The sequence below is a fragment of the Equus quagga genome, chromosome 14 (assembly GCF_021613505.1).
Source record: "Equus quagga isolate Etosha38 chromosome 14, UCLA_HA_Equagga_1.0, whole genome shotgun sequence".
NCBI lineage: Eukaryota > Metazoa > Chordata > Mammalia > Perissodactyla > Equidae > Equus > Equus quagga.
Genome location: NC_060280.1, coordinates 94840697 through 94860416, shown reverse-complemented (window position 1 = coordinate 94860416; position 19720 = coordinate 94840697). Strand labels below are relative to the sequence as shown.

The following is a 19720-nucleotide window of genomic DNA, read 5'->3' as shown; positions in this document are numbered from 1 at the left end:
CCGGGGTCCCTGAATCTGTGGTCCCTGAGGCCGAGGGTGTGGGTTCCTGCCGGTCCTTGGGGCCCAGCTGGGTATCCCTGCTGTGGGGAGGAGGAGACCCCAGTGGCTGTCTGGCCGAGGAGCATGGGGCCCAGGTGGCCTGCGCTTGCAGTGAGGGCTGGCGGAGGGGGCGCACAGCAGCTCTCGGGGGCCAGGCGCTGCTGCTGCCTCCGGCTGCCCGACAGGGGGACCGAGGCCTGCGGGGGCCCTGCACGCAGGAGGGCTGGCTGGGTTGGGGCGAGGCTGGTCTCTGTTGATGCCCGAAGTCGCTTTTGCGATGAAGGGAGAGGGAGCGGTGCTGGCAGAGGGGAAGGTCGAGGCGTGGTGGCAGGGGGGCGAGGGTGGAGTGGCAGAAGGCGCGCGTCCCCGCGGGGGGCACAGGAGCCTCCGGGCGGCGAGCTCAGGGGCGGGGAGCATGGCCAGGGCGCTAAGGCGCAGAGGAGAGGGGTGGCGGAAGTGACCGAGGGGGAGCGGGAGGTCCGGGGCCTGGAAAGCCAAGCCAGAGGGGAGGCTGATGGGGTAGCAACACGGGATGCGGCCGGCAGGCTGGGGGCCCTGGGGTGTTGAGAAGGGGGTAAGGCCCCTGCAGCGAGCTGCTGCCCGCACCGGGTGGCGCAGCCCAGGCCCCTCCCTCCAGGTGCAGACCCCTGTCCTGGGCAATAGGGATGAGACCAGACCCCAAGACCTTCTGTTGTGGCATGTGAGTGGCACAGTAGAGCCTTAGGAAGCCCACGTGGCTGTCACAGTAGGAAGCCTTGGGAAGAGGCAGCTTTGAGTAGAGGCCACTACACACCTGACATTGAACCCTCGGCCTGAAGGAGAGCAGGAGACACCTGAGCAGAGGGTGTTCCAGGCAGTGGGCACAGCCCATGCAAAGGCCCTGGGGCAGGCCCCGGCCTGGCGTGTGGGAGAAACAGTGAGGAGGCCCATGTGGCTGGAGCAGAGGGAGTGAGGGGGACAGAGGGAGGAAGAGATGGAGCAGGTCGTGTGGGCTTAGTGGGCCTGGGCGGGACTTGGGCTTCTCCCTTGAGGGGTGGGGAGCCCTGGGTGTGTGCTGACCTGGGAAGGGAGGAGACTGCTGTGTGGAGACCCGACAACCGGGGGCAGGGGCACAGAGAGACAAGGGAGGAGGCTTTGTCAAGGAGGGTGATGATGTGACCCTGGCGGGGACCAGGTGGGGGTGGTGAACAGTGGAGATTCTGGGGTTTTGTTCCGTTTTTTTTATTTTGATAAAATACGCATAACATACAATTTACTGTCTTAAACTGTACAATTCAGTGGGTTTTAGTATATTTATTATGTTGTGCTGCCATCACCACTAATTCCAGAACATTCCATCTCCCCCAAAAGAAACCCCCGTCCCCATCAGTCACTCCCCAGCCCCTGGCCCCCACAAGCCGGCTCTCTGTCTGTGGATCTGCCTGTTCTGGACGTTTCCTGTCAATGGGGTCACACGCCGTGTGTCCTTCTGTGTCTGCTTCTCTCCCTGAGCGTCGTGTGTTCAGGTCCGTCCACGTGCGGCCGTGTGAGGGCCTCGCTCCTCGTCACGGCTGCGTTGTGCTCCAGCGTGTGGATGGACACACTGTGGATCCGTTCTGCGGTTAATGGGCATTGAGCTTTGGCTGCTGTGAACATGGGTGTGCAGGGTTTCACTCTGGTTTATTCTGGTAACACGAAGGACTGGATGGTGGTGGGGTGAGAAGAGAGGAGCTGGGGACTCGGGTCCCAGCCTGAGCCCTGGGAGGGTGGAGCTGAGGATGCGGGAGGAGAATCGGGAACCTTCGTTCAGCTGGCAGACCCACCGTGGGAGTGTTGGGAGGGGCCCAGCTGGAGGTACCAGGAGGCGGGGCTCACGGCTAGACCCCCCGCCAGGGGTGTTCCCACCTCCTGCCTGCAGCCTCTGCCCTCAGCCGGGGGAGGGGCCTGGATGGGGCCGGGCTGGCCAGCGCCGTTGCCAGGACACCCAGGGTGGGCGGCCTTTGTTGCTGTCAACAGTGGTCCCCAGGCCTTCTAGGCCAGAGCTCCTGGGACCCGGAGGCAGACATGCAGAGCCTGCAGCGGGACCCTGCCCTGCCCTACGTCCCGCGGGGGACCCTCGAAGTGGACTCCCCGGCTCCTCTGTACAGGTGGGCGCCCGCCCCGCCCCGCACGGAGCGAGCTCGCTGGGTCTCAGGCCACATGGCCTGGGTCTGGCTTCTCTCCAGCGGCCCAGGGGGAGCCCACGGCTTTGGGCCAGGGCGGCTGGGGTGGGCGGCTTCCCAGTGCTCCAAGGTGTGGGGGCACCAGGCCCTGAGGACCCTGTGCAACATGGCTAGGTGTGCACAGCGACGCAGGAGCAGAGGGGCGGTGCCGCCCTTCCGCATCCTAACCCCGCTGCTCCTGCATCCCTCCCCATGCCCAGCTCCCCGGCCCCATAGACGGCCCGTCTGTGCACCACTCCAGCATCCTAGCCGGGCGGCTCCACATCCCCTCCCCGCCCCCGACCCCGGTACCCAGCTCCCAGCTGGCGTGCAGAGCGCACCAGGCTGTGCCCACGGGAGTGGTCGCTGTGCCCAGCACGGAATGAACCAGTGTCTGCGTGAGCCCCACACATCCGTCCTCCCCCAGCTCTGGCAGCCAGAGTCAGGGATCCAGGGGGTCCCCCCGGGCCTCATGTCAGGGGGCTCTGTCCCATGTCTCTCCCAGCTTCCAGTGACTCACTGGCACGCCTTGGTGGCCCTGGGCCTGTGGGGGCCTCACTCCCATCTCTGCCTCCATCATGGCGTGCCTTGCCCGTCTGTGTCCAGATGCCCTCTCCTTACAAGGGCCCAGGCCGTGCAGCCGGCCCGCCCTCCCCAGCATGACCTCACCTCCACAGAGTCCTGCACTCGCCCCTGCTTCCACGGGAGGGCACGTGAATCTGGGGGGACTTCCAGCCCTGGAAAGCATTGTTAATAAGGACTGCTTACAGTGACTAACGGATGAGTACGCGGCTCTCAAAACAGGAGCGAGCAGCTTCTGCTCTGTGTCCAAAGAAAGGCATCAAGGAAAGGTGTGAAATGGAGCGGAAAATGCACACGGATTGAGCTCAGGGCCAGTATTCCTCAGCAAAAAGAGAGGGATTGGCAGTAGTTAGCTCAGGGCTAACCCTCCTCAAAAAAGAAAAAAAAAGTGAAACAGTGAGCAAGGCAGATCCACGCACGCTGCCTCCTCCTGGAAGCGGGCAGAAGAAATGAGGGTGGCAGCCCACATGCCGGGGGCTGGCGGCTGGGGCAAGAGGGGACACTTTTTTTTAACACTAATTTTTTTTTCAATGCAAGGAAATCTCTTGATTCGAGACCAAAAGGCATTCATTTGTCATGAGAAAAAACTTTTTCCCAGCTATAATGTTTGTTTTTTCATGAGGGATCATTGGCAACATAGAGACTCACACGCGTCTTATTTTAGAGCGTTTTAAGCGCGTCTCACAAACCAGGTGCCTTTTGCAGTTCAGAAACGTTCACTTCTAAAGGGTGGGGCGTCCCTTGAAATCCCCCTGGCGGGGCAAACCCGGCGATGTGGGGTTCCCCAGACGGACGATCTGGAACCGGCCAGGCCAATCCTGGCTTTTTCTCTCTTTTTTTTTTTTTTCTTTTTTTAAACTTAAGATGATGCCAGAAATACTTAGAAAATCACCTTCTGTGTATTTCATTGGTGTGAGGCTTATATTATGAAAGGTTCCTATCAGTATTAACAAGGATTATTTTCATGCTTAACCCTTTATAGCTGCTCTGCTTGACTAAAAAGGTCCTATTAGAATCAACTTGTTTTGCAGAAAACAGGTAAATGTAAGTTGTTTGCTCAAGTGGAAAATGTGAGCATGGATATTCCTTAAACTAGGGTTTCTATTTCAAAGTAAGTTTTCTTGTCATGTTACGGTTCAAAAGGAAAGTCACTTGAACTGGAATTGATACTGTGGTAACTTCCATCCTGCTTTTCTGTTCGTGCATCAAGAAGAAACCGATCCTCAGTAATGCACCTATCGTTTTCTCTTTTTAGCCTCTGACCCTCTTCACCGGGCTCTCCCACCCCCGCCCCCGCCTCTGGCAACCACAGTGTGTTCTCTTATCCATGAGCTTGTCGTTGTCTAGATTCCACGTGTAAGAGATCATACAGTGTTTGTCTTTCTCTATTCCACTGTGCATAATGCCCTCAAGCTCCAGCCATCTTGTCACAAACGGCACGATCTCATCCTTTTTGCTGGCTGAATAATATTCCATTGCATATATATGTACACACACCTCATCTTCTTCATCCACTCATCCATTGTTGGAAACTTAGGTCGTTTCCATGACGATTGTAAATAAGGCTGCGATGAACGCGGGCGTGCATAGATCTTTTCGCGTTAGTGTTTTTCTTTTCTTCTAGGAAACACCCAGAAGTGGGATTGCAGGATCGTATGAGAATTCTAGTTTTTGAGGAACCTCCATGCCATTTCCCATAGTGGCCGCACCAATTTACATCCTACCAGCCACGCACCAGGCTTCCCTTTTCTCCATGTCCACTTGTTATCTGTCGACTCTTTGCTGATGGCCATCCTAAGAGGTGTGTGGTGGCATCTCATGTGGTTTTCATTGGCACTTCCCTGATGACTAGTGATGTCGAGCATCTCTCTGTGTCGTCTTTGGAAAAACCTACTCGGATCCTCTGCCCATTTTTTAATCAAATTTTTTTTTTATTGAATTGTATGAGTTCTTTATATATTATGAATATTAGTCCCTTATCAGAGAGATGATTTGCAAATCTTTTCTCCCATTCAGTAGGTTCTCTTTTCATTTTGTTGATGGTTTCCTTTGCTGTGCAGAAGCTCTTTAGTTTGATGTAGTCCCACTTATTTGCTTTCATTGTTTCCATTTTTTGGCGTCCGATTAAAAAAATCACCAAGACCAACGTCAAGGGGCTTACTGCTTATGTTTTTTTCCGTGAGTTTTATGGTTTCAGGTCTTACATTAAAGTCTTTGATCTCCTCTGACTTAATTTTTGTGTTTGGTGTAAGATAGCGTCCAGTTTCATTCTCTTGCATGTGGCTGCCCAGTTTTCCCAACACCATTTATTGAAGACCCTGTCCTTTCCCCATTGTGTACTCTTGCCTCCTGTGTTGTAAATTAACTGACCATATGTGCGTGGGTTTATTTCTGGGCTCTCTCTTCTGTTGTGTTGATCTATGTGTCTGTTTTTATGCCAACACCATACTGTTGTGATGGCTGTAGCTTTGTAATACAATTTAAAATCAGGGAGCACGATGCCTCCAGCTTTGTTCTCCTTTCTCAAGATTTCTTTGGCTTTTTGGAGTTTTTTACAGTTCCATACGGGTTTTAGGATTATTCTAGTTCTTTGAAAAATGCCATTGGAATTTTGATGGGGATTCCATTGAATCTGTAGATTGCTTTGGGTAATATGGACATTTTAACAACGATTGTTCCAGTCCTTGAGCAAGGACTATCTTTCCCTTTATTTGTGTCTTCAGTTTCTTTCATCAGTGTCTTCTAGTTTTCAATATACAGGTCTTTCATCTCCTTGGTTAAATTTATTGTTAGGTATTTACTCTTTTTGATGCAACTGTAAATGGGGTTGCTTTCGTTCTCTTTCTGCTGATTCCTTATTGGTGTATAGAAATGCAGTAGATTTTTTTGCATATTGACTCTCTACCCTGCAACTTTACTGAATTTGTTGGTCCTAACAGTTTTTTGATGAGGTCTTTAGGGTTTTCTGTATATGATGATGTCATCTGCAAAGAGTGACAGGCTTTCTTCTTCTTCTCCAGTTTGACTGCCTTTTATTTCTTTTTCCTGCCTAATTGCTCTGTCTACGACTTCCAATACTAGGTTGGATGTGGTGAGAGTGGGCATCCTTGTCTTGTTCCTGGTCCTAGAGGAGAAGCTTCCAGCTTTTCACCGTTGACTTTGATGTTGGCTGTGAGCTTATCATATGTGGCCTTTATTATGTTGGGGTATTGTTCCCTCTGTACCCACTTTGTTGAGAGTTATCATGAAAGAATGTTGAATTTTATCAAGTGCTTTTTCTGCATCTATCGAGATGATCATGTGGTTTTCATTCTTCATTCTTCCGAGGCGGTCTGTCACCGTGACTGATTTGCAGGTGTTGAACCACCCCTGCATCCCTGGAATGAATCCCTCTGGGTCACGATGTGGGATCCTGTAATGCATCGTTGAATTCAGTCTGCTAATATTTTGATGAGGACTTTTGCATCTACATTCATCAGGGATATTGGCGTCTAGTTTTCTTTTCTTGTGGCCTCCTTGCCTCATTCTGGTATCAGGGTAATGCTGGCCTCATGCAATGAGTTTGGAAGTGTATGGTCTCTCCTGTTTTTGGAAGAGTTTGAGAAGGATAGGTATTAAATCTTTGTTGGGTAGAAGTCACAGTGAAAGCATCCGGTCCTGGACTTTTGTTTGCTGGGAGATTCTTGATTACTGATTCAACCTTCTTACTAGTAATTGCTCTGGTCACATTTTCTGTTTCTTCGTGATTCAGTCTTGGTAGGTTGTATGTTTCGAGGAATTCATCCATTTCTTCTAAGTTACCCAATTTGTTGACATTCACTCATTTGTAGTGTCTCTTACAACCGTTTATTTCCTTGGTTTCACTTGTAACTTCTCTGTCGTTTCTGATTTTATTTATTTGAGTCCTCTCCCATTTTTTTATAGGTTTGTCACTTTTGTTCATCTTTTCAAAGAACCAGCTCTTAGTTTCATTGATCTTTCCTATTATCTTTTTAGTCTGTTTAATTTATTTGCACTCTGATCTTTATTATTTTCTTCTTTCTTCTGCCTTTGGGCCTCATTTGTTCTTCTTTGTCTCGTTCCTTTAGGTGTAAAGTTAGATTGTTCATCTGAGATTTTTCTTGTTTCTTGACATAGGCATTTATCACTATGAACGTGCCTCTTAGAACTGCTTTTGCTGCATCTCAGATTTGGGTATGTCGTATTTCCATTTTTTTGGTCTCAAGGTTATTTTATTTCTCTTTAGATTTCTTCTTTGACCCATTGGTTGTTCATTAGCACGTTGTTTAATCTCCACACGTGTATCAATTTTCCAGTTTGCTTAGTGTAATTTCTATTTTCAAACCATGTGGTCAGAAAAGATGTTTGATATGACTTAAGTCTTCTTAAATGTCCTGAGACTTGTTTTATGGCCTAACATAGGGTCTGTCCTGGAGAATGCTCCATGTGCACGTGAGAACAATGTGTGGTCTGCTGCTATTAGATGGAATGTTTTGTATATATCTCTTAAGTCCATTTATTCTAATGTGTTGTTTAAGGCCAGTGTGTCATTTTTTTCCAAAAGTTTTTTTGTTTGTTTGTTTTTGTTTTTTTGGTGAGGAAGATCAGCCCTGAGCTAACATCCATTTCCAATCTTCCTCTTTTTGCTTGAGGAAGATTTGCCGCAAGCTAACATCTGTGCCAATCTCCCTGTATTTTGTATGTGGGACGCTGCCACAGCGTGGCTCAATGAGCAGTGTGTAGGTCCACGCCCGGGATCCAAACCTGCAAACCCAAGGCCACCTAAGCAGAGCGCACGAACTTAACCAGTATGCCACCAGGTCGGCCAACAGTGTGTCCTTACTGCTTTTCTGTGTGGATGCTCTATCCATCGATGTAAGTGGGGGTATTAAAGTCCCCAGCTAGTATTGTATTGCTGTCACTTTCCCTCTTAATAGATGTTTGATGTATTTATGAGCCCCTCTGTTGGGAACAGAAATACTTACAGATGTTATATCTTCTTAGATTGACCCTTTTATCATATGTAATGATGAATCTCTTGGTCTCTTTCTACAGCGTTTGTTTTAAAGTCTATTTTGTGTGATATGAAAATAGCTACCCCAGGTTTTTGGTTTCCATTTGCATGAAACATCTTGTTTCATTCCTTCACCTTCAGTCTGTGTGTCCTCACATCTGAAGTCAGTATCCTGTAGGCAGCATATAGATGTTTTGTTATCCAATCAGCCACTCTGTCTTTTGATCAGAGAACTTAGTCCATTTACATTTAGAGCAATTATTGATAGGCTGTACTTACTGTCATTTTGTGAATTGTTTTCTGGCTGTTTTGCAGTTCTCTGTTTCTCTCTCGCTTCCTTCCCTCGTGTTGCATGACTTTCTGTAGTGTTACGCTTAGGTTCCCTTCTCGTTATCGCGTGTGTATCTACTGTGTGTGCTTGCTTTGTGGTGATGAGGCTCACGGATACCTGATCCCAGTGTAAAGCTCTACATCTTTACTCCCCACCACGTTTTATATCCTCAATGTCACATTTTACATCTTTTGTCTTGTGTCTCCCTTAACTAATCATTGGACTTAGTTGTTTTTCCTACTTTTGCTTTTAACTTTCATATTACATTTATAAGTGATTAAGCCACTATTTTTACTACATATTTATCGCTACTGGTCAGATTTATACTTTCACTTGTTTCCCTGTTACTAATTAGTGCCCTTTCTTTTCAGCTTAAAGAAGTCCCTTTAGGGGCTGGCCCGGTGGCGCAGCGGTTAAGTGCGCACGTTCCGCTTCGGCGGCCCAGGGTTCGCCGGTTTGGATCCCAGGTGCGGACATGGCACCGCTTGGCACACCATGCTGTGGCAGGCATCCCACATAGAAAATAGAGGAAGATGGGTACGGATGTTAGCTCAGGGCCAGTCTTCCTCAGCAAAAAGAGAAGGATTGGCGGCAGTTAGCTCAGGGCTAATCTTCCTCAAAAAAAAAAAAAAAAAGTCCCTTTAACATTTCTTTTAAGGCCAGTTTAGTAGTGATGACTTCTTTTAGCTTTTGCGTGTCTGGAAATCTCTTCCTCTCCCCTTCAATTCGGAATGATAACCTAGCTGGGTAGTTTTCTCAGTTGAAAGTTTTTCCTTTTAGCACATGCCACTCCGTTCTGGCCTGCGAAGTGAGAACCCTGCCATGGTCTCACGGGGGTTCCCTTGTACGGAACAAGTTGGCCTCCTCTCGCTGTTTCTAAGATTCTCTCCTTGTCCTTAACTCTTGGCATTTTGATGACAATCTGTCTTAGCATGAGTCTCTTTGGATTCATCTTATTTGGACCGTCTGGGCTTCCTGGGTCTGGATGTCTGTCTCCCTGCCCAGGTTAGGGGAGCTTTCAGTCTCTATGTCCTCAGACAGGACTCCTGCCCCTTCTTCTCTCTGTTCTCCTTCTGGGACCCCTGTAATGCGAGTGATGGTCTGCTTGATGTCGTCCCATAAGCCCCTCGTGCTATCTTCACCATTTTTCACTCTTCTCTTTGCTGCTCCGATTGGGTGACTCCCCTGCCTGGTCCTCAGTGGGCCGACCCTCTGTTCTGGTTTGCCTGTCTTCTCTCCCACCCTCTGGTGTGTTGTTTGACTGAACTGAAGGCCCCACCTTTCATGAGACCTGTGGGTTCCAGTTCTCCATGACCGATCATCTGCTGGAGCAAGGACCCTGAGCCGGCGCCCTGTGCGAGGCAGAGATGCAAGCCTTCTGTCGGAGCCCTGCTGGGCCATCCGGGGCCGACCCCTCATCCTCTGGGGGGATTTCCCAGGAGCAAGCTCGCCAGGTCAAAGCACAGGCCTGTCTTTGCATCCAGGAAGGAACTGCCATTCGAGGTTTCCAGTCAAGCAGGTTTCCCTGCAGCTTCCCTGCAAGCTTTGGGTCTTGTCACTTTTCTTCATTTTTAGTATCAATGATACTTCACTGAGGTTTGATTGTTGCCATGATGAGCGTATCTCCGCTCCTTTGTCTGCAATGCAGCCTCTGTTCCTTAAACGGCCCCCTGCTGCCCCAGGACCTTTGCACATGCCGCCCCCTCTGCCTCAGGGAAGCCCTCCTGGTGCCTTCAGCCCAGGGCAGTCTCTGGCACCAGAGGCCCCTGGAACAGACACGTAACTACATAGTTTCTCCTTTCAACGAGAGCTCGGCCTCACTCCCAGCTGGCCCCTAACGACTGGGTGCAGGACGATGGCACAGGGTTCCCCAAGGGCCTGCCCGGGAGCGTGGGCACCCCCACGTGCTTTTCCTGTGTCCCCAGTCCATGGCTCTCAGGCCAAACCAACGGGCACCCACTCAGCAGCAGCCTAGATTCCTTGCTCCTGACGCACCTCCAGGCCAGGGGGCTGCCTGGAGGAAGGGGCCTGCAGGGCTGAGAGGCTGGACAAGGTCAGGATCCCAGGAGAGGCCAGAGCCTTCGTCCCTCCCTGGAGTCCCCTGGGGAAGAGGCAAGAAAAGCTGAAAGGTTTGGGAGGGTCCTGGGGAGCCAAGGACGATGCGGCAGAGGAGGGGGCCACAAGGGGTCAGCCGGCCCACCTCTGCCAGCCCGGGTGGGGGTGTCCAGCGCTGAAGGACAGATAGGGCCGGGTGGGGCCCGAGGCAGGCCCCCGTGCCATGGCCAGGCTTCCGCACCCTCAGCGTGGCAAGGCCCCTCCTGGAGACGGGCAAGCGGAGGCCCGGAGAGGACAGGGCGGCCGTGAGCTCAGCCTCCCCCACCTCCCACCCCCAGAGATGACTACTTGTCCCTGGAGGGGCCCCGCTGGGCGCCGGCCATCAAGCAGGCCACACGCTGGAAGTACACGCCCATGGGGCACGACGCGGCCGGCCAGCCGTGGTACACTGGCCTGACCAACTCGGACCCCCGTGAGGCCTGGTACACGCTCCCGAGGTCCCCGGACAGCCCCTACCGCGAGGCCTACGCCCGCTGGCACGGATGCTACAGCCATCGGGAGCGGAGCCTGCCGTCAGGTGAGCGCCCGGGCCCCCGGCCAGCCCCAGGGAAGGTGGGACGACGGAGAGGGGAGATGACCTCCCCCCTCCCCACGCCCCCTGCAGCCTACACCCTGCGCCTCCGCGAGACCGCCTGGTATGACCCGGTGGTCCCCGCGCAGTCCGGGGCGCCCTGCCCGCGATGGGGCAGCATGCTGTGGAAGGACAGAGCCACCCCCGGCAAGGAGTACGGTGAGGAGTGGCCGGGCCAGGGAATGGGGACGGGGGCGGGTGGCCCCCAGAGGGGGGAACCTGCCCGGGGACGGAGGTGGGGCCAGGAGGTGACAGGTCCTGGCCCTGCAGTGGTCAACAGACACCAGCACGGGGTGGAGCCGCTGTGGCGGGCGTCCGATTATGTGCCGTTCCTGTCCGCGCCCCAGCGCCCGCGCCACACCAGCCAGATGTACCGTCAGTGGAACCTGGAGCCTTACTGTCCCTCCACCGGCCTGCGGGCCCCAGCTGTCCCCACGGCCCCTTACTGATACAGACCTGCTGCCCAGGCGGCCGTGTGTCTGTCCACACGAGGACGGGATGGGGATGGGCGGGCAGCTGGGGGGCGCTAGTGACTGAGCCCGGGCGGACGCAGGGCCCCAGCCGTCCCCTCCCCTCCTGGTCCCAGCAAACAGCCAGCGAGTCCTCGCGCGCCCACCGGCGGCTCTTTATTCACTGTTGGCGCAGCCAGGAGCTGGGCTCACCTGCTGGCACCCCGGGCCTGGGCAGCCCCAGTGGGGACTCCTGGCTGCCTCCGTGACACACTGTCCCCAAGAGGCCTGGCAGCGGCCGGGAGACCCCAGCGGGGCCGAGGATGAGCCAGGAACCGGGGCTGAGCCCGGCACAGCCCTGGGCCCCTCACGTCCTGCCCCCACACAACAGAGAGAGGGCCCCAGACCATCCAGAGCTGGACCGGGGCACCCCCAGACCTGCGAGGACCCCACGGCCCTGGGGACCTCAGGGCCTAGCTCAGGGGCCCTGTCCCAGCGGGATAAGCCGCCAGGGTCCTGCGTGTCCCGCCCTCGCCCGCCGGCCCGCAGCCAGGCAGGGCGCTTCTCGGCCTCGGCTGGACGTGGAATGTGCAGTCGTGCTTCCTCCACACGGGGGTCGTGGGGGGGTCAGGGTTGGGCTCCAGGGTCCCCTGCAAGAGAAGGCGGTGGGGTCAGTGAGGGTGACTGTCCCTGTCCCACCAGGCGTGGCTGTTTGGGCTTTTTGGGGGGGAGGGGCTACAACTCACAGCTCCGCAGGCGGATCGGCCAGACGAGGAGGCTGCACAGGGAGAGGGTGGCGGCCACGCCCACGCCGCCCGTCACGGCCACCATCACCCAGTGGTAGAAGCCCACGCAGGCCCTGCAGCACAGCTCCAGGCTGGGGGGGGGGGGGCGGCCGTGAGCGGACGCCGAGGGCCCCCCATGCCCTTCCCCCCGCTCAGCCGGGCGCAGCCCCGCCTTTCCCGGCACCAGGGGCCCCCTCGACCCCCTCCTCCCCTCCCTCCCACCTTCAGCCGGTGCGGCTCCGCCGTCAAAGGCCACCCCAGGCCCGCCCACTTCTCCCCGCTCCGCCTCCGCCTGGGCCCCCAGCGTCGCCTCCCGGACCAGCGCCGGCCCCTCCTCCTGGTCTCCGTCTGTCCTCCCCGCGGCCGCCACCAGAGGGCGCCCGGAGCCCGAGTCCGTCCCGCCGCCTCCGCCCGCAGCCCTCCAGGCTCCCCTCCTTGGGCCCCCCAGGCCCCGCGCGACCTGCCCCGTCCCCTCCCTGCTCTCCCTCCTCCCTCTGTGCCCTTCCTCCCTCTGCTCCAGCCACAGGATCCTCCTGGCTCCTCCTCCCACACCCCAGGCCCCGTCCTGCCCCAGGGCTGTCCCTCCCCGTCTGCCAGAACTACCTCCCCGACGTCCAGGACCAACGTCCCCCGACCCCGGGAGGCCCTCCCTGACCTGCCGCCCCGTCAGGCCGTGAGTGGTGTCCTCCCCACCCCTCACCACTGGTCTGCGTCACACATCGGTTAGTGCGATGAGTGGAGAGGCGGGTGCTGCCCCAGCTCCCCGAGCACAGACGCCAGGCCGGCTTTGGTTCCGGGTCCCCGGCTTCTACAAGGTGTGAACTCAGGGGTCTGGAACCCCACGTTCTGAGGGCCGGAGGTACGCAGATTCCAGGTTCCCCCAGCCTGCCCACTCACGTTCCCTCATACACCTGTATGCTGTGCCCTCAGCCCCTGGCACATGAGACAGTGTTTGTTGAATGAATAAACGAAGTGCCTGAGGACAGGAACAACTTGGTCTCCCCAGCCTGTGAACCGCCTAGACCCAAACCCAAACTGCCAAACCCCCAGACCTGGCAGTGCCTGGCACACAGCACACACTCAGGACACTCTTACTAAATGAACGAACAAATGGGTGACACTCACGAGCAAGGGTGCAGGCTCTGGATGACCATGACCGCCAGCCCATTGGCCACCTTATCTGAGAAGCTCATGGCGCCGTACACGAAAGCTCCGCTGTGCTGGGGGACACGCGCAGGGGGTCAGCACCCACGGCCGGACCCCGGTCCCCGACCCCCACCCGGCCCTGCCCCCAGCCCTACCGTGTGCGGGCCGATGAGGTCAGCCGTCATGGCCAGTGAAGTGACGAGGATGGTGGCACAGCCCCCGCCCAGCAGCACGGCGGCCACGTACACGGCCATGCCCAGCTCATCGACCAGCGCCACCCAGGCTGCGAAGGCCAGGATCACCAGGAGGCCCACGAAGTAGGTCATCTGCAGAGGAGGCGGGGCCCCCCCGTCAGGCCCACCTTGCTGGGCACCAGGAGCCTGGCGCTTGCCCTCTCTGGTCTTCAATCCACTGCCCTCCTCCCAGGAATGAGGGGGTCGAGCTAGACCGTCCCTAAGGAGCCCCAGCTTTGAGCGCAGAGGATCCTGGGACTGTGGGAGCCCGAGGTGCCGGGAGCTCCGAGGAGCCGACATCCTAAGCCCGGGCCGTCCCACGCGGCTGCCACCGGAGGCAGTGGCTGCCCACATGGAAACGCAGAGCTACTCAAACAAAACAAAGGCTTCTGTACCTCCATCTCGGGGCCACCCCCAGCCCAGCCCTGTGGTCAGTGCCGAACGTTCTAGCGCTCTGCAGCCCCGAGATCCAGGAACCCGGTTCCCAGACCCGGGGCTTCCACGGGGCGCCCACGCCGCGGTCTGGATCCCGGGGTTCCGGGGGCCTGAGCTGCGAGGGCGCGGTGGCCGCCACTCACATTCCTCCCGATGCACTTGTTCACCGGCTTCATGAGGAAGGACGAGCAGAAGCCGCTGACGTACATCACCAGGGGGATGGTGGCGATGAACTTCTGCGGGCGGAGGGGCGCGGGCTCAGCGGGGTCCTCGCGGGCGACACCCGCCACCCCCGCCCCGGGCGCCCCGGCCGCTCACCTTGGGCAGGTTGAGGGAGTAGGTGAGATACATGGCGATGTACGTCTGGGACAGGTTCACGATGAGCCTCGTGCTCATGTACAGCAGGCCCACCTGTGCGCAGACGGACAAGGGGATGCTGGGGGCCAGGGGGCTCTCCCGCCAGCAGGGGGCGCCCCTGCGCTGCGCCTGATCCATTAGCAGCCACGGCCCGGGCCGGCGCCGTGGGAAGAGCACGCTGATCGATTAGTCATGTCTGCCCCGGGTGCGGACTGCAGAAAGGGCGCGTGTGCCCATGCCGGCCCTCCCTGCCCAGCCCGCGGAGGGGGTGTCCGTGCGCCCCCCGCCCAGCGTACCTGGTAGAAGGAGGGCTCGCGGAGCCAGTGCTTCCAGAGCAGCAGCGGGCGCGCGGTGGCCGGGGCCAGCAGCGGGCTGCGCTCGTCCGGCTCCTGCGCCGGTGGCCGGCGCCTCTCCCGGGTGCCCAGGTGGAACAGCAGCGAGAAGACGGCGCCCACGCCCACGACGCACAGCGACAGGGTCTGCGGACCGGGCGGGGGGCGGTCAGCGGCCGCAGCTCGAGCGCAGGGCTCGGGGCGGCCCGCCGTGGCCCCAGCTCACCCGGAACACCGGCACGTCCTGGACCCCCAGGTGGTCGCCGGCCTCCTCGGGGGGCCCCTCGCGCGCAGAGCCCTGCAGGCGCAGCAGCAGCCAGGCGGCGCCGAAGACGGTGATGTTGGCCACCACGGTGAAGGCGTACCTGCGGCGGGCGGGGGTCAGCGCGGCCTGGACCCCCGGCACCCCCTTCACGGCCGCCACCCGAATCCGAATCCGGGCAGAACGGGGCAGGGGGGGCCTCTGGATCCCACCAGGCCTGCTTCCTTCCTGGAAGTGGGGACAGCCTCCCCCGGAGGTCCAGGTGCGATGGCGCAAGACTGGTGGTGACGCGCTCGCAGGCAAAGGACCCCGGGGCGGCGTTGGGCAACCCCGTGTCAGGGCCTCCCGCCCGCCCGCGGCGGGAATGGGGAACTCAGGCCGCGGCAGTGGGGACGGGGGCCTCGAGGAAGCCACCGCTGCGGCAGCAGGAGGAACCGGCACTGACAGGGCGCCCACCAGGAGCAGCTCCGGCCACCCGCCCCTGCGCACGTGCTGTCCCTGTGCCCCTCCCACGCGCACGTCCCGGGGGCACCGCTCTGCCCAAACCCTGGCCTCGGGCGGTGACAGCCTCTCAGGTATGCAAGGGTTAAAGCAAGTAATCCGCATGTCGGGTCTAGAACTGTGCCCTGCACACAGTAGGCGCTCCATAAATGCTCCCATTGTCGTCATATCCGGAATCCCCTTCAGCAGCGCAAGCAGGTTGACAGATAAGCCGGGTGCCAACTGCACCCACATGTAGCCGGTGGGATTCTAAGACGGCCCTGGGGAGCCCCACACCCCGTCTCCCCTTGGGGACGGGGCCTGTGAAGGTGACGGGCTGTCACTCCCATGTCTAGGTAAAGGGACTGAGTGATGCAACGAAGGGAGGTTACCCTGGGTGGGCCTGACCTAATCAGGTGATGCTCAGACCGAGGACTTGGCCCTTCCCTGAGATCAGAGAGGGTCCTGCTGGCCTCAGAGCAGCTAGGCACCCTGAGTGCCACGTCTGCCACCAACTGTGTGAGCACGGGGGAGGGACCTCAGGCCTCAGGTGACACCCCAGTCAGGGCTGAAGCCTGGACCGTGGCCTCGAGACAGACCCAGAGGCAGAAAACCCAGCGAAGCCGAGCCGGACCCCCGACCCGTGGACGCTGCACAAGGATCCAGCTGCTAACTCTGCGGCCGTTTGTCCCGCGGCCACAGCTGCCCGACACCCGCCCTCACCCGGGAGGTACCTGAGGGCCGTGAGCTCCACCTTCTCGTGGTCGCTGGTGACGAGCTCGGGGATGAGGCTGAGGTGCGCGATCTGCGTGGCGGCCCAGCCGAACTGGAAGACGACGATGAAGGGCCCGTAGTAGAGGAGGGCGGCCCACTCGGGCGTGGCGGCCCCGCAGCCCAGGCACGGGCTGAAAATGAACGGGAAGGACAGCAGCACGCACACGGTGCCTGCGGGCGGGGCGACGGGACGCTGAGCCGGGCCGGGCCGGGCCTCCACCCGCCAGCCAGCCCGCGCTCCATGCCCCTTGTGTTGGATGGGGAAACCGAGGCACAGAGCGCCTGAGGTCACGAAGCAGGCGGAGAGGGGAGGGGGTGGCAGATGGGGAAACTGAGGCACAGAGAGCCTGAGGTCATGCAGCAGGCGGAGAGCAGAGGGGCCTTCCCTCCCAGCTCCTGTTGAGGGTCCTGTGGGGCCACCAGGAGTCAGGAGGCCCAGGTGACGCTGGGGGTCTCGGCTGGACCCTGCGCTCCGAGCCTTGTGTCCCCGTCACCTCAAGAGGGGGCCTCTCCCTGGAGAACACTCCAGTAGCTCAGAATAAGCCCACGTCCGTCCTCCCTGCGGCCCCCCAGGCCCCTCCCTGCCCTCCCTCCTCCCTCTCTCCCCCTCCTCCCTCTGCTCCAGCCACACAGGCCTCCTCACTCTTCCTCTAACACACCAGGCCCGGGCCTGCCCCAGGGCCTTTGCACCAGCTGTGCTCCCTGCCTGGAACATTCTTCCCCTCACATCCCATTAGGACCAGCTCCTTTTCATCTCTCGGGACTCAACTCAAATGCCACCTCCTCAAGGCAACACTCCCTGACCAGCCCGGTCACCAGCAGTCCCCTCCCCGCCCGGCACACATCTGGACGCTGCTTTCTGTCCTTCACCCCGCTCGGCACACCTGGGAATTCTGCGTCTGTCCATCTGCCTGTTTCCTGCCTGCCTCCCCCACCAGACCATGGGCTCAGTGGGGTGGGGAACAGTCCCTCTGGTCACCTCTGTGTCCCTAGCCCCCGGCACGGGGACGGGCACAGCAATGAGTCACCATGAGTCAGGTGTGAGCCGGATGGCTTCCAGGGGGACCGGGCCGCAGAGAGGGCGCCGAACATCCTGCCTCCCCTTCCTCTCTCCTCCACCTCCCCTCCCCTCTGCCCCCTCCCTCCTCTCCGGTGGCAGCTGGCCTGCCTCTGTCCCCAGCCGGGGGTGACCTCATCCCCGGCCCGGCCCGCCCTGGGGCCTGGAACCGGGAACTGAAAGCAAAACCTCCTTCCTTGCCGTTTGTTTCTCTGGAACTGAGGCTGAGCGGCCCCCAGGGCCTGGCCTGACCGTGGACTCAGCTCCAAAGAATGTGCTGCCCCGGCCGGATGGGTTAACCATTGCCAGGCTCGGCCGCCCGCTGGGGACAACGGTGAGTGACTCCGCCCGCTGGGCCTCAGTTTCCAGAAAACGGACAATAAAAATACGAGGCTCGCAAGGACGGCGTGAGAATTAAGAGTTCAAGTGTGAAAGGGAGAGTTCCCACCGCTCTGAACCCCTGCCCCCCTCAAAGCTGAGTTACTTTACAGCTTTGCACAAGCTGTTTCAACGGCCTGGGGTGTCAGTTTACAGACACACTCCTATTCATCCTTCAAAACCCCAAAGGTAATGTCTCCACCTCCAGAGCTCTGCTGCTTACGAAGCCCAGTCCCCCACCTGCCCCAGCCCAGACCCCACTGGAACGTCCACGTCTGGCGCTGAGGGTCCTCCCTGGGCTAGAGGGGGAGCCCCGAGGGCAGTATAAGGGAGAGTCCCCCCCCACCACCCACAGACTCGGGGCAAGAATAGAGAAGTGGGCACTGTTGCGGAGGTGACCTTTACTCAAGCCACCTTATCGGGCAGCACGAGGGGTGGCCAGCTTCCTTTCCCTACCGATCCTCGGCCCGAGGGTTGGCCTGAGGTGGGGGAGGGGCACAGGTGGGGCTTGGTGTGGGGCAGGGGCACCCAGCCCGGCCCGTCTGCATGAGCACAAAGCCTCCTCTTCCGGATTGACATGGGTGGTTCTCCTGGGGACCCAGGTCCTGGCTTCGGGGTCAGGAGGGACCCCCGCGGAAGCTCAGGCCTCCCACCCACAAAACAGGCCAACTGTCATGCCTGGGGCTCCCACCTCAGGGCCTTTGCACACGCGGTGTCCTCCACCGAGACCCTGTCCCCAGCTGGCTCCTCCTCGGGGGTCCCCCTCTCTCTGGCCCGGAAGCCATCCTGTCGCTCATCGAGCAGCTTATCTCACTATTGTGGACGAGGTCACCTCCGAGACTTGGGCTCGGCTCCACCCGCGACCCCACCATGAGCCCGGAGAGGACACCTCAACGGCCGTCCCTGACGTGGTGGCCACCGCCAGCCGCCCGCCTCTCCCTGTCCCCTCCCAACTGCTAGGGTTTCACGGGACGCTCAGCGCCCGGGACACCTGACACCCCGCCCTAGCTGCGGCTGCACAGGTGACTGCTGCACCTGCAAACGTGACCGGGCTGAGCGTCACTGTCCCCGGGGCCAGCAGCCGGCCCCTCCTGGCTTCTGGAAAGCCGCCGCCTGGAATTCCAGGGGTGGGCGGGATTCCTGGCTGTGCCTCCCCAACGCCAGGCGGCCGGATGCCAGGATGCGGGCGCCTCTGCCCTGCCGAGCCGCAGGGACAGTGGCTGGCTTGTCACCAGGCCCTGGGTCCAGCAGGCAGTGTCACCAGCATGCACTGGGCAGGGCGCCCAGCCCCATGCCTCCTCTGCTACCCGCAGCCCCCAGGGCCGCCAGCCAGCACGGCCGCGACGCTCGGCTCCCAGGGCTGTGCCCCCGGTCACCAGGTCACCCGAGGTGAGGCAGGAGACGGACACACAGACGGACGGACACGGGGGGTGGCTCTGGACAGCCTGACCGTCACTCAGACAGACAGAGTCATCCTGGGTGGTCACCCTGACAGACAGACCGGACAGACGGAGAGAGGAGGCGCTGGACAGTCAGGCCCAACCCAGAGAGGGTTCAGGGTGCCCCGGGGTCAGACAGACGGACAAAGGGAAGGGGCACTGGAGGGAAAGATAAACAGGTGGAGGGGGCTCTGCAGGTCAGAGGGCAGCCATGAGGCAGACAGACAGAGCGGGGAGGTTCAGGCCACAGGACAGACAGACAGAGCGGGGAGGCCCAGGCCAGGGGACAGACAGACAGAGGAGGGAGGCCCAGGCCGGTAGACAGAGGGGGGAGGCCCAGGCCTCGGGCGGATGGACAGAGGGCGCACGGACAGACGGGCCGGTCCCCGCGGGCGGGCAGGCGCGAGCCCCGGCGGCGGACTCACCGACCAGGTGCCAGGCCTTGCGGGGCCCGCAGCGCGCGCAGCGGCCGGCGGCGCGGTCGGCCTCGTAGCCCACGAGCGGCGTGCAGAGCCCGTCGGCCACCTGGCCGAGCAGCAGCAGGAGGCCGGCGCCGCGCGAGCTGTAGGCGCGCACCGAGTGCAGGTAGAGCAGCAGGTACGTGAACCACATGGACGCGCACAGGTCGTTGAGGAAGTGGCCCACCGCGTAGCTCAGCCGCGCCGCCAGCGACAGCGCCCGCGGCGCCGGCCCCGCTCCGGCCGCCGGGGACCCGGGCACCATGGCGCGGCCGCGCCCCCGGCCGGGGCCCGCGATCCCCG

At 59.3% G+C, this 19720-nt stretch overlaps 2 protein-coding genes across 3 annotated transcripts; one reads left to right on the top strand and one right to left on the bottom strand.

Moving 5' to 3' along the window:
- The first annotated feature begins 1469 nt into the window (after positions 1-1469).
- Positions 1470-11331, top strand: TEKTIP1 (tektin bundle interacting protein 1). The gene is made up of 4 exons (XM_046684929.1): positions 1470-2165; positions 10540-10778; positions 10866-10991; positions 11103-11331. The coding sequence occupies exons 1-4, from the start codon at positions 2083-2085 to the stop codon at positions 11279-11281; spliced, it is 627 nt and encodes a 208-aa protein (XP_046540885.1). The 5' UTR covers positions 1470-2082; the 3' UTR covers positions 11282-11331.
- A 102-nt stretch (positions 11332-11433) lies between these two features.
- Positions 11434-19714, bottom strand: MFSD12 (major facilitator superfamily domain containing 12). 2 transcript variants are annotated; one of them, XM_046684926.1, is made up of 10 exons: positions 19385-19714; positions 16046-16256; positions 14796-14934; positions 14534-14716; positions 14199-14291; positions 14024-14116; positions 13368-13538; positions 13192-13286; positions 12028-12158; positions 11434-11931 (listed from the first exon to the last, which is right to left on the bottom strand). In XM_046684926.1, exons 1-10 carry the CDS (start codon positions 19680-19682, stop codon positions 11909-11911), a joined length of 1437 nt encoding a protein of 478 aa, XP_046540882.1. In that variant the 5' UTR covers positions 19683-19714; the 3' UTR covers positions 11434-11908. The 2 variants fall into 2 exon arrangements, with proteins under 2 accessions (XP_046540882.1, XP_046540880.1); XM_046684924.1 differs by lacking the exons at positions 16046-16256; positions 19385-19714 and having other exon boundaries at positions 14796-16018.
- Positions 19715-19720: the final 6 nt, after the last annotated feature.